At 42.9% G+C, this 18,547-nt stretch overlaps 1 protein-coding gene across 4 annotated transcripts in view; it reads right to left on the reverse strand.

Moving 5' to 3' along the window:
* Positions 1 to 18,547, reverse strand: part of MYO9A (myosin IXA) — a 188,774-nt gene that overhangs the window by 51,565 nt on the left and 118,662 nt on the right. For all 4 annotated transcript variants that reach the window (XM_068410045.1, XM_068410044.1, XM_068410042.1 and 1 more), the window contains 3 exons: positions 13,819 to 13,953; positions 2,365 to 2,486; positions 866 to 1,007 (listed from right to left, as the gene is read on the reverse strand). In XM_068410045.1, coding sequence (XP_068266146.1) covers positions 866 to 1,007; positions 2,365 to 2,486; positions 13,819 to 13,953 — 399 coding nt within the window. The remainder of the gene's footprint in view (positions 1 to 865; positions 1,008 to 2,364; positions 2,487 to 13,818; positions 13,954 to 18,547) is intronic.

Below are 18,547 nucleotides of genomic sequence, written 5' to 3' on the forward strand. Positions count from 1 at the left end.
CCTGCAGTGCTGCGTCCAGCTCTGGGGGCACCAACAGAAGAAGGACACGGAGCTGTTGGAGTGAGTCCAGAGGAGACCACAAAGATGATCCGAGGGCTGGAGCACCTCTGCTATGGAGACAGGCTGAGAGAGTTGGGGCTGTTCAGAATGGAGAAGAGAAGGCTCTGGGGAGACCTTCTAGCACCTTCCAGTACCTGAAGGGGCTACAGGAAAGCGGGAGAGGGACTTTTTACAAGGGCAAGTAGTGACAGGACAAGGGGGAGTGGTTTTAAACTGAAAGAGGGGAGATTTAGATGAGATATGAGGCATAAATTCTTTGCTGTGAGGGTGGTGAGACACTGGCCCAGGTTGTCCAGAGAAGCTGTGGCTGCTCCCTCCCTGGCAGTGTTCAAGGCCAGGCTGGATGGGGCTTGGAGCAACCTGGTCTAGTGGAAGGTGTCCCTGCCCACGGCAGGGAGGTTGGAACTGGATGGTCTTTAAGGTCCCTTCCAACCCAAACCAGTCTGTGATTCTATTCTATGAAAACAACACTGGATTTTCTATACGAACCAAGCCCAGAAAGGCTACCAAATACCCAACTTCAACCCATCGTTGGGACATAGCATCAACCTCAGTGCACGTCCCCAAATTCTTCCCCAAAACACCAACATGTGGAGCTTGCAACGTGGAGGAAAACAGTAAGTCATGACCCCCACCACCTTCTCATTTTAGCCAAGCTTTTCACCAAACACTTCTCTCCCGACCCTCGCATCTCTTGTCTAGCCAAGTCCTCTCCAAAACATCTCTGAGGAGCCTTTGGAGCTTTCCTTCCCCACCACAGCTAGCTGATTTAAAACAACTGCTGGGGAACAGCTGGGTGACAGACCTTCACTCCGTACTTCACTTTGCCCGCGTAGTGTTTGATGATGAAAGCCGGCTCCATGACCGCTGGAAATTCAATGTAGGAGTTCCCTTCGTGTTGACGCTTAAACTTGTCCAGCAGCGTCTGGTTTGTGGCTTGAGGAAAACTGAGTGGAAAGAATTAAAAAGAGGAGAGCCGTAAACCCAACGAAAAAGCTTTTACGCTTCTTTCTTGACCACAAATGGGAAAATAGAGATATCCTGAGCTTCCACTTCTGTGCCTGCAGATACTAAGCAACCACTATTTTGTGTGCTCTCACGTGGTTACATACAAATACAAGGTGTATCTGGTGTCTGAAGAGCTCTGAACTGATTTAGTAATGGTCTGAAATCAGTTATAAATGCACAAATAGTGTACTTTTATTGTGGTATATTGTATGCCTATAGAAATCACTCAAGGTAGCTGCATTTATCTGAAACCCCACGTTTCTGTCGTCAGTTTTGAGGCTTAGACTGCTCCTACATCTAGGAAACATTGAGCTGTTTTACCTACAAATGTAACTTCAAGAGTTACTTGAGTGATCCTGGCATAGGAGAGAGGAAGACAAAGGACAGAGCTTAAGCAGAGCCTCTTGGTAAGGGCAAACCAATCCTCCATCCTCAAACTTCATGCAAATCTGCAACTTGGGGGGATATTTCATGACTTTACCTAATTTGAGTTGGTTTAGCCTGGTACAGTATCACTGGGACAGCATTACTGCTGTGTGTCTGGTCAACGAGACAAGAAACGGGGGCAGAAACCTGTAAGTAAATGGTGGGAGGAGAGCTCATGCCCTGGACTGGAGCCACACGGATCCAAGGGGACACCAGTGCATCCGTCCAGCCTTTCCCTGCCCTTCACACGGAGAAAACCAGCATGTGCATCTGACAGGAGATCCCTTACGCTCAGAAGTTTCCACCCAAAGGCTGCCCCAGAAGTCACAAGCTCATCCGATAACTTCTATTGAGACAAGCAGGATGGACATAGCCAAGGGTGCAAATCTCAGGCGCACAACTGATGCGCACGAAGCCCTGCAGCCCCGACGTACAAGTGTTCACTCTGGCTTAATTTTAAAAAGCAAATCGATAAATCCAGCTTATATTTTAATAACAGCACCCACACAACCTGCTTTAACTCATGCACTTGGATCCTCCCTTTGCTCAGCTCAACTTCAAGCATCTTCACGTGGTTTACACCACAAGAGACAGGGAGAGAAATGAGGAGAGAAGCAAAGGAAACTTTTGCCCTTCCCTTTAACAGAAGAAATTCTGGAAATAGAATTTTAATTATTATTTGTTAAGGTTTTTTGCTCATTCTTGCAGATTCTCCACTGTTTGCGTTCACCAAACTAGAGACATGAGATAAATCAGCCCAATGAGCTATTAGCATCTTTCTGGGAAGATTCACAAGAGGTAAGAGTTAAGGATAAACACTTTTTAAGTAAAAAAACAAACAGCATTAGCAAATTCAAGTTTCCTACTTACTTGCTTTCCTCATCCAGCAGATGGAGCAGGCCCGTTGGCTTCTTACTGATCAGGTTGATGCAGCTGGAGTTGTCGATGTAGTCAATGTTGTGCCAGCTAATTCCTTCTGCTCTATATTCCTCCTAAAAAAAAAAGAGATATTATAACGTTATTGGGTGCAGGCCAAAAAAAAATGACAAAATTCAAAGGGTTTCGTGGAAACTGATGCACAATTTACCAAAAAATGAACATTTCTTCTAAAAATATGCCGCCGATATTTTTTTTTGATGCAAAAGAAAATGATAAAGAACCACTTCACTGGGTTCTACTGTTCTATATCTCACAATATTATTGGCTGGTGCTATTAGTGCTAACAAAGAGACCTCCAGCTAGCAGAAATTACTGCTCCAAGACCAGCAGAACCACAACCCTTTATAGTAAAAGTGAAGATCTGTCCCCAAATTCACGCTGGGAAAATAAAAAAGCTATTTATTTTCCACCAAAACAACACCGATCCTTGCTCTTTTATAAAGGTTATCTCCTCCGAGATAGATTTTTGACTGGATGACTTTGAGAAGTCTTCTGCAGAGATTATTTCAGGGCATCTGGAAGAAAGAAGAGCTTAAAAATCATAATTTTTATCTATGCTTTTATGACTTATGATTCACTCTAGAAACAGTGATATTGGAAGTGGACGTTACTCCACGCGTTGGAAAAAGTCCTACTGATCCAAGCTGCGTTTGTACTTCTCTACTGTAAGACATTTTTATGGCAGAGTTGGGGGGCCAGGAAAGGGAAAAAATCCTCAAAATTGCACTAATATGATGCACTTTTATAACAATCCAATTCATTTTTAGTGCTATTTCTGCTTTTATTTTTAATATGAGCACAAAACTTGAAAAAAAAGTATGTTCTTCCAACTCTTCAATGTTTCCTCATCCAAAATTAACACGAGCTCTGGATGTATTATATTTAGAATTAAAGAGCCTGAAGTGCTTTGAGACATCTTACAAGGAAATTTTTGCTAAAAAATCATATATTTGACTAAGACTCGTTGCATTTTCAGTGCAAGTCAGGAAAAAAGCTCCTATACAGCAATCCAGCCAACTGTAGAAGAGTGCATATTTCTTGAGCAAGCGTGATCTTCTCCCGAGTGATTTAAAAGAGAGAGACAGCGATGCGTGCAGCGGTAATGGGAGTCAGCGTCATTTATCAACTGCCTGCTTCTGACAGCCGCTTAATCAGATACAGGGTCCATTAGGCCCAGCTTTGCCTGCTCAGGACCAGTCCTGAGCACCCCAAGAGCAATAAACCTTGACGTGGTTTTAGTAAACCGTGCCTTATTTTAGTGGCGATGGGTGGCTGGTGCACGTTACTTGGCCTACCTATCATGACTCTTGTCTGAACTACTTGTATGGGGGTTTTATGGGTTTTTTTTCCCCAAAAAAAACCCCAACTATCTAGAGTTTTAGGTTTGTATACACCTAAACCAGGCACACACCATCACTCTGCTCTAGAAGCCCTCCAGATATCCACAGCTCCGCGTGGGACATTCAGCAGCTGCACAGCAAACATTGCTGTGAAACTCTTCTGACCACGCTAAAAACTTCTACTACTCCTAAGATCGGCGCAAAATAACTAATTAGCAATGCCATCTGTTGTTTTATTTTAAATATACTCCAGTAAATGACCATAAAAGACCAGAGTTCAAGGTCTCTTACTTCTTTAGGCTCATTTTCAGCTCTGTCACAGACGGTACGTGACCTGAGGCCAGTCATCACTTACCTCCTGGCCTCAGTTTCTTCAGCTGCAGGATTTTGGCTAATTTTCCCTCCTCTGCTCTTCTTTTTCCTCTGGGCTGGGTCAGAAATACTCACTCCCAGGCTGTAGGGTTGTTCCCCACATCTGTCTGTCCGTTGCTCCCTCCCTTCCATCCCCAGTGCAACCTCTTGCTGTGTTGGCCAAACACAAAGAGGGATTAAAGTCCTCAACTAATAACCTTTTCCACAATAACTCAGACATACGCTCTCATTTCAAGACAGGCGCGTACGCAGCAGCAGGAACTATTCCAGAGCAATTGCTCCAAAGCTTAAACGGAAAAAAATTCCCCTTATTTCATTTTTCCTAGCATTTTTCCAGTTATTCGTTTCCTTGCCTTCAGAATCACAACCCAGGAGAAATAACTATGGCTTTATGATTGACCGATGTAATTCCTTGGGTGTTTGCTGGTCTGCAGAACACTGTGCAAATTGTCCACGTAAAGGCTTTAGGGTAAAATCATTGCTGTCCATATGTATATGTTAAACCTACTCAATTAAGTTCAGTTATAATCTTCAAGAAAGATGCTGAGGTGTTGGAGCGAGTCCAGAGGAGGGCGACCAAGCTGGTGAAGGGTCTGGAGGGTCTGACCTACGAGGAACAGCTGAGGGAGCTGGGGTTGTTTAGCCTGGAGAAGAGGAGGCTCAGAGGTGACCTTAGTGCAGTCTACAGCTACCTAAAGGGAGGTTGTAGCGCAGTGGGAGTCGGCCTCTTCTCCCAGGCAACTAGTGATAGGACAAGAGGACATAGCCTCAAGCTTCGCCAGGGGAGGTTCAGGTTGGACATTAGGAAGCATTTCTTCTCAGCAAGGGTCATTAGCCATTGGAAGGGGCTGCCCAGGGAGGTGGTGGAGTCACCATCTCTGGAGGGGTTTAAGAAAAGTCTGGACATGGCACTTAGTGCCCTGGTCTAGTTGCCATGGTGGTGTCAGGGCAATGGTTGGACTCGATGATCCCAGAGGGCTCTTCCAACCTGATTGATTCTGTGATATGATTTGTGTATGATTTCTATATTCATTTTCTAATGACCATCTTTCTGCAGAATTCAGGAGACATCCTTAAAAGCTACCTCCAAAATATTCCTTCACTTCAGAGCACGACAATAAAGTCTCTGCCATCCTTTGATGGATGCAGGGTCCTCACGGAGTGCTCAAGTATTAAGGAATTAGATCCAAACAACATGAGGTTTTCATTTAACAAACATATGGTCAAGATGAAGACAATACGAAACACTTGCAGTCTATTCAAACAAAACCCCCTTGAACTGGAGGTTAATTAAAAATCAGCTTAGAGTTATACCTTGATTTAAAAATCAGTTATGTTTAGGGGCAAATTCAAATGTCCTATTTCCTAGAAGACCAACTTTACGTCAAGAACCAAACCATTGACATTACCACTATCTGCAAAAGTTTCTAGTCCAGTAAAACCCAGAAAGTCCTATTTTTGGCATCCTCACTCCCAATAAAAATGTATGGATTTACTCCTCCCACCCCTGGATAGCTGAAACCTGGTCTGCTGGAAGGTGGAGCAATGCAAGTTCACTGGAGAGGAAAGCACTGAGCTCCCAAATTCGACAAAAGGAATTGAGCAAAGAACAAAAAAAAGGTATTCAGGGTTTTTTTTTTTTAGAGTCCAGCAGCTCCATATTTTCATTTAATTATTGTGTGAGATGCTACTGATTGCTCTCCAGGTGACCTGTATAGCCACCACGAGCAGATTAACGCTTCCCAATTGTGCATTTAGAAACAATCCTGCTGCCCCGATCACAATGACCTTGGCAATACGTCACCGTTGGCACCTCACGTCATCGAAGGGACTCATGGGGCCGACGCGAGCACAATCACTTCTCAAACGCCGTCACCCCCATCAGAGCAGGGTTGTGTTGCCGTAGCTGCATCGGCACGCTCGCCGCGGCAGCCGGGTCAGCAAAACTGTATAATGTGGATTTGGCCTCTCTGACTCAGCTGAAGCTCAGGAGAGCAGGGGGTTAGTGACTTCATCTCGCTTCTCTTTAGGGGAAAAAACCCGTATATATACGTACTTCATTATTGCATTCGACACTAGAAACATGTGGCTAAGCAGGGACGTGACTCATAATAAAAGGTAGTATTAGTTTCAGGGTTTTTTTGTCTCAAAGGGATGCTTTTTAGAGCTTAAAATGCTCTGACTGATCTGAATAAAACACAATTTGTGATGTTTAAACATAAAAACAAGATATAAAATGCGGATCCAGACTTTGAAATGCATAGACTTGGAATAGGAGCATAAATCTTTACTCAATATGACACAGCATTATCTGAGGCACATCAGCCTGTAAAATTTGGGGTACCAAATAAACAGAAACCAACATTTTTATATATGAAAATGAAAGGAACTCTAGTAAGGAGAGAGCTAAGCACTATTAAAGAGAAACCCTGCCTGCCTACAACCGACCCCAGAGTACAAACACTGCTTATGCCGCACAGAATAACAAATTTAAGATTAAAATACGCGTGCTGAGCATCAGGAAAACCTTCCCAAGTGGGACACTAGGCTTGATGGATACCCTACTGCTAGGAATGGAACACATCCGTGATTTTATAGTTGAACGTGTAGAGAAACAAGTCCCGTTATCTTTACAGGAGCGTTGGATTTCGACGCTAAAGCCAAACAGAAACACGCTCTAATCCGCAGCGGAATTAAAGGTTTATATATCTTGAGTGGGAGAAAATACCCATGAGCCCAACAGCATCTTGAAGGTGCTGGAAAACATCTCTACACATCCACATATGCTCTATTGTGAATTACTTCACATCCAGCCGTGGTCAACAGTAAGTAAAACCAAATGCTAAAAAGCATAATTAGAGGAGAAAGCATTAAATATGATTTTTAAGCTCACACTTACCTAGAGTATCATACTCACTGGGGGCTATTGCTCCCCAAAATCATATGGTAAAATTAAGAGGTGGTTGGAGGGAGTGATCAGGAGCTTGAAAAACTTACGAGAAGCATAGAAACACAGAGAAGAAATGGAACGGGAGACGTGATAAAAATACAAAATAAAAACCATAATAAGTTTCCCAACTGTCTTAAAGGACAAAACCGAGGGAATTAGTAAATTCAAATAATAAGGCAGTGAAAAATCAGACCTGAATATAAAGGCGTGAGTTTTTCCATGATATATGAAATTTGTCGCCCTATCACGGGATATCAAAGGTCAAAAATTTGCCATGATTTAAAGAGGTCTAGAGGGTGTTGGTCACCCATCTGCACAGCCTGCAAGCCAAGAGTCAGGAGAATATCTCAGCATTTCAGTGCCCAGGAGGCAGATGTCTTATACCGTAGGGATATTGCCATTAGTCACAGTGAAAACTGAGAAGCAACCCCCAAAAATAACATTTAAAACCCAAAGACAGGGATGATGCTCTCGCTCCTTTCCTGGGAATGGGGTAAGGTTGATGGTAAAAAGAGGGGTAACACGTAGCATGCAGTGCTGTTTCAGCTTTTATCATTAAATTAAAGCATTTTAAGAAGGGAATGGAAAACAAAATGATTAATTATTTGCATGGAACCACGCGCAAGGGAAACAACAGCATTTTCCGTTTCCCAAAAGCACGGCAATCCCTGCTTCAGAAATGCTCGAGTAAATCACAAGAGCAGGAGAAAATCCCATCAGCTCATTCATCTCCTCCCAGACGGAGCTAGATAAGCCCCAGGAGTTTATCTGCCTGAGCCTTTCATTACCGAGGCACAGAAAAACCTTGTTTACACAATGAAAATTCCCAAAATAAAGTGGGAAATCAATGGAAAAATCCCCTTTTCCAGCGTAGCTCCATGTGGGAACGCTTCCCATGGTGTTCCCATCATGAAAACTCACATAATCCAGAGCCATATGCTCCGATGAGATCGACTGGCAGACACTTTTGGATGTCTAAATGCATATATTTTCTCCAAAAATTCACGACTAAACAGAAAGGTGTGAAATTCCTCTCTTCTTGACTCTAACATCGTCTGCTTCAGCTTCAGGCGGCGTTTGCCAAGTGAGGAACTGGGAATTAAACCCCCTTCCAAGTCTCTCTCCTTTCCTAGCTGACTTCCTCAGCTTAAAATCATCTCAAAATATTCTGAAAAAAATATTACGAATCAATTTGACACCCCAAAAAATAGAAACCTTTGCAAACAGAAGCTTTGAGCCCCTAAACCCAAGCATATAAATTGTTTCTCTCTTGATTGCTCACCCAGTAACGAGGTACCATCAACCTTGTAGATGGTGATGGACAAGATATGCACGTCTCAAAAAGCTCAGTTCAAAAATTAGAAATGAAGGATATTCTGCAAACTATATTGAAAACCTTCCAGGAAAGAACATAATAATTAATGTTTGAAAAATGACATTAAAATAGATCATTGTTATATGATAAACTAAAGGAGCTAAACCTTATAAGAGCTCCTTTCTGGATACTTCTGTATATGTAGGTATCATAAAATCCACCTTGGGGAGCTTGGGAAAGCTTTTCCAAGGCTGGATACGGCAGCAAGGCATGGGGAAATCTCTCCATCCAGGAGAGATCCACCCAAGAACCATCCAGGAATTAATCCATCCCATGGAGGATTAATTGCTTGTTCAGCAAATGCAGGTGGGTGTCGTGAGCCAGTCCCAGCAGAATCATCCCAGTATATTTTGATAATTAAAATGAGTTTGATATGATAAACTCTTGAGATGGGACTTTATTATTAGAGAGTTCCCGAATGAACGAGACCAACGTCTGGTTTGGTGCCGGCGCTCACGTGCTGCAGACGATGCGGATGCCTCGAGTTCCCGACACCCCTCTAGAAGAGGATGCCAAGGCTGACGATGTCGATCCTTTCATCTATGAACAAGGATTTTTACGCTTGTTCTCAATTTAAGTAGAAAAGGAATTTATACACACAGCCATATATATAAATATAGATATTTTTTTTTAATAATGCACCCACAGACACAGTATAAATACGTATCTGCACGCTCTATAAATACACAATCGATAAAACAGGTTTAGAAGCCGCTCTATTTTAATGGTAACGTCTGGCAATGCAGGGGTTCTGAGAAACAACCTTCCCCTGCGTTTCTCTTGCTGCCCATTTTAAGTTGCAAACCACTTAACAGCATGTTGGCAGCCAGCTTTGAAGCAAACGTCCCCCTTGAGATGGTCTCCTTCGACGTGACCATTTCAAGATGGGAAGCCAATTTAGCTTTATTTTGAGGCTGACGCTTCGCCCGCTGACAACCTCTCAAAATGGGGAAAACTGGTTTTGTATGATTCATCTGGCAAAACACACCCTGCCGTGATCCCCTCCTGCGAAGGGTGCTCCAGGCAGTAGGAGAAAGACCCTTTTTCATATTTTATTTTTAATTTATTTTAAAATCTCATATTTTATTTTCCCTAAACGACACGGAAGGCTGCTTGAAGACAGAGCAGCACGGCCTGAGAAACCCTGCGTATCCAAGATGCTTTACAATGCTGCAGGCATCACAGCTATTTCACAGACTAAATAAACCACCCATCACCCCATCCTGTGACAAACTGATGCTTTTTTCAATTAATTCACTCCCACTGCGATGAACAAATTATGATGTTGTTCGTGATTTAGTCTCGACTGAGATTTCTCCACCTATTACCCAGGTCCAGTGAAAACTATAGACCTCCCTAAATATTTATGGAGCTTTAGATGGCTGAGCAAACACTTCATAAGAATCGTTATCTTTATGAAACTAAGTTTTTCTATCTGAGCAGGTTGAGGTTTGCTGGCTGGAACATCAAGCTTATCAGGGTCCTCACCAGAAAATAGGCTTTGCTCAACACCTGAGCTCATGCCAGTTGATCGTGCTTCAAATAATATTTTTTTTTTCAGTCTCAACCTCGGTTATTCATTATTTTTTTAAATAATAAAAGAATGTCCTCGAAATGGAGGTTTGGTGAGTAAACAAAAGGTTGAAAATTGGGTAGAAAAGACCTTAAACAGCACTGCCTGTGGGATGGAAAGCCATGGGATGACTTCTCAACCTTTGCAAAGCATCAGCTGAAACAGGGAAAGGTGGGTGGGGTGGGAGTAACTGAAAAGGATGAGCAGGAGCAGGTATGGGAGAAGATCGGTGAGGTCAAAGATGACAAAGTTTCGAGAATGGGATACATAAAGAAATAAACACTTGTATTCCTGGCCCTCAAACTGCCAAAGATCTGGAAACTTGGAGGAAACTCATATCATGGGTGTTAGGTTAGTGATGACCTCCAAACTACATCTTCATACACAGCAATTATTCTGTGCAATGCCCTAAATTGCAAAAGAAAAAAACCCCACAGGCTGCAATGCAGAAATGCTATTTTCCTCTCCCAGAAGCACCTGGGTGTTATCTGAACATCGTGGCAGCTCTGGGCTTATCTGCTCTGCAGAGGAGACCACTCGAGGAGGACACAGAGGTGGAGCAGAACCAGGGAACAGAGAACTGAGGTATGATGCTCTGGTAGTATCTAATGAATCCGAGAGCTACGGGGATGTCTTGCCTGAAGTCACCAGAGATACGTTCTCCTTATTCTCATGGTTGGCTCAAAGAGAAGAGGTTGCTATTGCAAAGACCTCTGCACACTCCTGGTACGCAGCACGACAGCAGTTGTATTTATAGGAGGCACCAGGCTGAAGTCAGACTGCCCGAGGATGCCTCAGCCGGTTGTTTGCAAACCACTGGAAATAGCGTCGTCTTCAGACAGAAGGTTTAAAAAAAGATTCACAAGGCGCATTGTATTAGATTTCACCAAGGAGAAAAAAGGAAAATAAAGGTTAAAATAATCCCACGCTTCTGTTGGATGACTTTGTGGTAGGTATTTTGGTTTCCATAACATCAGGAACATGCCACAGCAACAATTATGTCATGGCAAATACCGTTCTTGCACACAAAACCTATTATGATTTTAAGAACAATCCTCAGCGAATACTTATATTTGTCATTTCTTTTAGCAGAAGTGTCCAAAGATCTCAGCAACCTGTCTTCAGCCTCCTGCAAGCTTTGGAGACACAAGCAGCCTATCTCCGGACACAGAGGAGGACCCCTCCACTTCAGGTACCCATCACCAATAACCCCACTTGTTTTTCAGCCATCAAGTCATCAAATAAACCCTTGTAAAGCCACAAATCTCTCAGATAAATTCACAACTCAAGGTAACAGAAATAATTTTGCCATCTTGAAACACAATATTAACTACCTGATCTTCATCTGTAGACTGACAACTATCATTAAAAAGCAGTTTAATCTTTGGGCCAGCTAGGGAGGAAGGATATTCTGAAGTCTCAAAATCTGAATATGTATCATTAGTTTTCTTTCCATCAAATCCACTCCTCTACACACAGCATACAACTCACAGAATCACAGACTGGTTGGGGTTGGAAGGGACCTCTGGAGATCATCCAGTCCAACCCCCTGCCAAAGCAGGGTCACACAGAGCACGTCGCACAGGGTCGTGTCCAGGTGGGTTTTGAATATCTCCAGAGAAGGAGACTACCCACCCTCCCTGGGCAGCCTGTGCCAGTGCTCTGCCACCCTCACAGTAAAGAAGTTCCTCCTCATATTCATATGGAACTTCCCATGTTTCAGCTTGTGCCCGTTGCCCCTTGTCCTGTCACTGGGCACCACTGAGAAGAGTCTGGCCCCATCCCCTTGACACCCACCCCTAAGGTATTTGTAATAATTGATAAGATCCCTTCTCAGCCTTCTCTTCTCCAGGCTGAACAGCCCCAGCTCTCTCAGCCTCTCCTCATAAGAGAGCAAGAGTAAATGATTAAACTGTATAAATAAGTCACTCAAAAATTAGCACTCGTGCAGCTGTACGGCTTATTTGTATTTATAGAAAGCAAACCATGGAGAGATGACCATATTTGCCACCAGCAGAGCTTGCAGCACGCCAGCCCTAGACGGATGACGTGCTCCGGCATTAAGAATGGAAACCTTTGCAATCGGATGCCTCTGCGACCGCTCCTCTCATCCATACAGCAAACCATGACTTGAATGACTTCATGCACTTGACAGATTTATAGGAGAAAGTTAATTAGGTCACTGGTTATTAAGCCTGTCCAAGGAGAATTACAGATTGCTGCAATCAGGAGCTCCGCATACACCCCAGGCTCAGGGAGGAGCACCGACCTGCTAAGAAATCCCAGCCCAAGCACAGGAATTCCCTTACAGATGACAGCATCTTGGCTGCCGAAACCTGAGTGCCCTGAAATCCCACCTCACTGAGGTATCATCTCTCTCCAGCTTTCAGAAAGGGTCCTCCCTCCCCAAGCCTCTTCTAGAAAGTGTATTAGTTACCTTCATAGACAAAAATCGCTATATTGGCTTTGCAATAGTCTTTTAGTTTGCCTTTTTATGGTGGACAATGGTAAAATGGAGCTGTTCTTAGAAATGGACAGGTTTTCCCATTAACTTCTCAGAGCATCTATTGATGCTCTAAAATGGGTTTGAGCAGCTCTGCTCCACCTTCTTGACCAAAAAAAAAGAGAGTTAACAAAGAAGAATCAAACTTTAAAGCAAACATCCCCCAAATGATCCACTCAGGGCTATACTGCTTAATTTGACCATCCTCGTATTCAAGGAGGTTTCTCTTTGTGACTTTTCAGATCTTTTATAATGCCATAGAGGCAAAAAAAAAGAAACTATCAGAGTTTCTGGGGAAGGGCTGGTTTCATTCTCTGATCTCAACCGGGCTCAGGCTGCAGAACGTAGCTCATCAAATACCAGCTCTACCAAAACTAATGAGAAGGAGGATTTCTCTTGACCTCATCCAAAGAAGAACTGCACCTGAAGGGAGGGCATGCAGACTGGCATTAAAAACAAAAAGCATTTTGAAGGTCTATAACATATTTACTGTATTATAGAGCTCAATTTTATGTTGTGCATCCATGATACAAGAGGTACTTTAGCAGTTTTCTTGTCCTGCTTGTTGTTAGATAATAAATTATGTTTGGAGAAGCCTCCTCCCACCCTAATTAATAGACTATGCCACCTTGTCGTATATGTTATCAGATAAATTATGGCCTGTACTTTTGTTATCTCTCTTACAGCACATTAATTTGAAGCTGGAAAGCGACACCCAGTCTTAGCAAACCTAAAGCAAAGCTTAAAGTTCAACCTTTCCTAATCTGCCGTGGCTATTGGAGGTCATAAGGATCTCAGGGCTGACCTTGCAGAAGATGTGAGAGTGACATTTCCCTTCCCTCCCCCCAAATTAACACTGGAAAGCAAAAAAACACCAGAAGATTGGGGTGGCATTTTCAACAGATGCTGACAAATAACTATTATGTGATATTAAATGACACAGCAGCAAGTCCAGACAAAGGCAAGAAAGAAATTGCTCACGGATGAGCCCTCTGAGCATCTATCAAGGAGACAAAAGAAAATGGTGAAGGTCTTCATGATGTTTGAGGATATTTGTATCCCAAAATATTTATTTCAAACCAGCAAATCTCCAGCTGGATTTTATTTTACAAGTAGCAGCAAGCCACATGGTAAATTAGAAGTTAAATTTGAATAATTCAATGCACACTCCTTAACATAAAAGAATTAAAGGGACAACTGAAGAACTTTATCGGTGCCACAAACTCATGTCAACGCTCATTGGCATCAGAGAGTAAGTATTTCCAGACCTACCTGCTCAAGTTTAAAGATGTGTTGGTTAAAGTAGTGCTGCAAGCGCTCGTTGGCGAAGTTGATGCAGAATTGTTCGAAACTGTTATTTTCGTAGTCTTCAAACCCAAAAATATCAAGTACTCCAATGGATAAAGTCTGCAAGAGAAGTAAGAACGTGGATTAGAATAAAATCACATAAAGTAAATGGATTATTTGTACACAGTATGTAATCAAAAGCAGACAAACAGAACTAGATATACTTAATAGCAGGACTTTTAATTTTTACTGGAATTGTTGATATTATGCCATCTGGAAGACCTCACCTACATCAGAGAGACAATATGTAACTTCAGATATCTGGACAGATGGTCTTTTTCTGCAAGAAAAGTCCTTTTACAGTTGGTTTTTTTTTATGTATAGACAAATTGCCATCTTTGAAGATACCTGAAGCCAATTCCAAGTTATTCTATCGGATCTAAGACAATATTTATCTTTTGAGGGGAAAAATGAGGATAGGGTTGGGGAAAAAAGGGCTTACACCATGAAGACAGTCCACAGAAACATGCCTACAATGTGAACACAGGGTGTCTAAGCAAACACGCTCCAGCTGCAAGCCTTCCGAAGAAACACCTGCACGGCAGCGGCTTGCACGGAAATAATCTGTTGCCATGAAGGAAAATAAGTCTGGGCAGAAGTGAAATAGGATCAAATATAAAATATCCACCTTGCATATCAGATGGATCAGATGAACGTCACCAACTGAGAAGCGTAACCCAGACGGGCTGAGTTTTGGAACCGCTGAGTTGCTCTCGCCTTAGCGAAGGGGATGTGAAGTACATAAAAACAGTAATGCTGCTGAAAGGGAGGGCTCAAATCCATCCCATAGTCATGTTCCTTCATAATTAAAAACTTCGGCAATGGAGCTGTTGAGTAAATAAAACAAAGCTCCTTTTCTAACCTAATGACCCAAGAGCGTGCTTGCCCTGCCTTCTGTGCCCTGTGAACACCCAGCCACTGTCTGCCTTGAATGAAGTTCTCTGGGCAGGGAGGGGAACCAAGCCTCATTTCCCATGGATGCTGTCGCAGGGCCCCATGCTCCGGCACAGCCACGCCAGCCCCTGCCACCAGGACACAAGAAATGCTCTGTAGGACCAGCCCAACCCTCCTCCCAGCCCAGCATCTCCAACCATGGCAGGACATCCCATCCTGGGTATGTCAGCACAGCTCTTCCGCGGTCCGTCACCCTTTTCTACCGGCACCCATGGTTTTGGGATGAGGGAGGTGGAGAGGAACCTCTGAGTCACTTTACTTCACGGGTAAGAGATGTGTAAAGAGGTATCCATCCAATTATTTTTTAACCCATTAACACTATGGTCCCTCACAACCTCTCAGGCCAGCTTCTAGAAGCTCACAATAGAGAAGTTTTTTCTTTTACTAAATCCATACTCCATAACTCTACTGTTGCAGGATTTGATGAATTACAGTTCTAAATTGCCTTTTTTCCACCACTTTGATGATTTTGTAAACCTCAACCACACCCTGCCCCAGCCTTTTCTCCAAATTGAAGAGCCCTAACCCTGTTTAGTCTCTCCTCTCTCCTCTAACCTACTATGACCTCTTGAGATTATCATCAAGACATGGGTGCATCAAGGTTTTCTATGTCAGCAAAATGAGGCCAACACCACTGTGAATCCACAGCTTGCTTTGCAACCTCCTGGCCCCCTCCTCTCCTCCCAAACCAACCCCACTCCTCTCACGCCAGCCAGGCAAGGGACAGCAGTGGACCCCTGACCATACGGATGTTGGCCCATGAGCAGGCGCAACCCATCACTCCCCAGACTCAGACTAACCCTTCTTCCTTTAACAGGAGTAGAAATGTGGACCTTTCTCCTTCGTGTACGTACTGGTTTCCATAAAACTTGAGAACCCAGTACCTCGAGCCTTCTGCTGGTTGGATGAATTTGGTAAACATGGGGGAGGAGGAGGTGGGGATGTGACAGCAGATAAACCTCAGTGACACAGGGAGCCAGGGTGAAAAACAAGCTTAAGTAGGTATCATTTCTGCTGCAACTTCCAAACCTGTATATGACTGTTCTGTTAAACGAGTAATGAATAATTAATTACAAATAAAACTCAGATTGTGTCCATCTAGCAAGCCTGTTGTCATCAGAAAAGGAGTGAAGGACATGTGCGCAGAGACCTCCACCAGCAGTTCGCTAGCTAACTGTGCTCTGGGGTAAGCTTCCACGTCCAACCAAAGCCATCTCACTTATACATGGGTTCAGTTAATACGTTACAATTAATTAAATAAAAACATTAAGCGAGGTAAAAGCATTAGCACTGGTCAAATGAACCAAGCCTCAAGCAGGGAGGAGAAACACCTCCACCTCAGAAGAACCTGAGAGCTGCCAGGCACCCTGGTTTGAATTTTATTGGTCTTATCTGCACTCTGGATTTCATAAAACTACCTTCCTAAGACTAGCCTAACTCCCCTGCCAGAAACATAACCCAGACTACTCGCAAGTCTCTCTATGCTGCAGTTTGTCCTTTTTCAACAGACCACATAATGTGGGAGAAAAATATTCCTTCTGTGCTCGACTCCTGACCAGGGAACCACCTACGGCTGGAACAGACAGAGCTGCCGTGGGCAGAGCAGCCACCTGGCTTGTGAGTTGAAGCTTTGTAGGAGATGGGCTTCAGCTACCAGAACAAGGGAAAACACAGTTTAAAAAAGCATAGAAGCATGACAGTAAGACTAACTCATTTTTCCAAGAGGTCTCTGACTACTTCTTCCTTCGTTCAGGCTTTTCTCCTTGTTCTAGGGCCAGACTCTACCTCCTCACCCCCACACATGCCATGCCAAGGATGACTACTGAAGGTCCTTGGCCAGCTTCCCAGAAGTTTGCATCACTTGGCAAAACACCCGTGAGAAACAGCCGTTTGACCAGAAGATGGAACTTGGGAAGCCACTGGACCAAGGACTGAGCCTGGCAGAGGGATTTGCTCTCACTCGCTGCCTCCCAAGGGTCAAGCATCCTCCTCCTGCTTGTCCCAACGAACACGGCAACCCTTTTGTTCACAGAGATATTCATTAACCAACAGCCTAACAAGCTGAAACCTTCTGCTTCATCTTTGTTTTTAAATAGATTTCAGTAAGAATTCTTCTTAAACTCTGTATAATCAGCAGCTCATATTTTATCTATATTATACATGGAAAAAGGGATGATGGAAACAGGACAAAGTGACTTTTTCTTCACCCACGACACTGATGCTCCCATTTGCACCACCCTTGCGTAAGCGAATCCCTACCCCAACCATCCCACCGCCGTGCAAACTTCTCCCTACAATCCACAAGAGCTCTAAAATCACCCGAGATAAAAGTCTCTGTTGCACCACATAAAAACAAGACTTGGAAGATAAAATGCTCCCACTTCCAGAATCCTTACGGAATTACCGACACTGGCTTTCGGAAGTGTCGCGCTGATGCTCTGTGGACATAGTTAAGCCCTTGTCACGTGTGAAGACTTTCAACTAAACACAGTTTTCAAGCTCTCACAAACATAATTTCATATGAAATAGCTGAGCACAAAAACCCTCCCCCCTATTTTTAATGCTGGTTCATTTACTGTGTTGAAACTGCTACTAAAATAGACTTTAATGTGTGCGTGTAAATACATTTACAAAGCAAAACAGAATAGTTATATATATTTAAAAATGGCTATTTAAGTTATAAAAGAATCCTATTAAAAATATTGTGTTTTGAAGTTGTCTTTTTAGGTGTTTCTGCTGATACTCAAAATTAAACAAGCTCAGAGAGGTAAAATGCACAGAATTTTTAAAAATTCTGTATTTAATAAAATTATTGCAGGTATCAAACTGCGTGTACAGCACGAGGATGGTTAATTCTGCCACAGTGGTTATACGAGGAAAAACAGCATTTCGCTACCATCTCTCCCTGTGTGGACAAGTCCCAAACACCTCCAGAATACAAATTTGAAGATGTGAGGGTTTTTGCAGAGCTTCACGCCAGAGAAATCAGGGCAGAGCTCTGCAGTTAATCAGGTCATTCGCCTTCTCTTGGAAGAGGCAGCATTGCAGAATTCCCAGAAGAAAGAGGTCAATGTATTAAGTTGGTAAAACCTTTAAAAATGAAAAAAAAGGGAATTTATGGCTATTTTTCTGCTTTCTAGCCAAAAAAATCTCATGGTATCTACACAGAAGTTTTATATCTATTTTTTCCATTATAAAGCAGCAAAAATATACCAGTACGGAGACATTTCTTAAAGCAAGTTGAATGAAAATAAATGAATAAAATGCATGAATAAAAATAATTTTGTTAAATTGCCTGACAAAAGCATGGAATTTGGCTGGTTTTAAGATTAATTTTGCAGTTCAATATTTAAAGAAAATAATCAAAGGACTTTTAACTGTACAAATCTTCTAATTCTTCACTTTCAAATTCATACTTTGAACGAGGGCCATAAGGAAATCATGCAACGATGTAATATAATTTAGACCTCAATTAGGTAAGTCTAGTTTATGTGGTAACGCTGTTCCTTTATCGAAACTAACATTTAAATCAACAAGTATGCTGCAAGGACGAGCCCGTAGCAGATGACTATTACTTAGTATATCAAACCTATAGTAAAATTCCTGTAATTAAACGTGGACGTCTACAAGGATTTTTAAAATCTGGGCAAACCCTGGGTTACGAATCACTTTCCAGTTGAGATGATAAAAGTGACCTCAT

The sequence above is a fragment of the Nyctibius grandis genome, chromosome 11 (genome assembly GCF_013368605.1).
Source record: "Nyctibius grandis isolate bNycGra1 chromosome 11, bNycGra1.pri, whole genome shotgun sequence".
In the NCBI taxonomy this organism is placed as follows: Eukaryota; Metazoa; Chordata; class Aves; order Nyctibiiformes; family Nyctibiidae; genus Nyctibius; species Nyctibius grandis.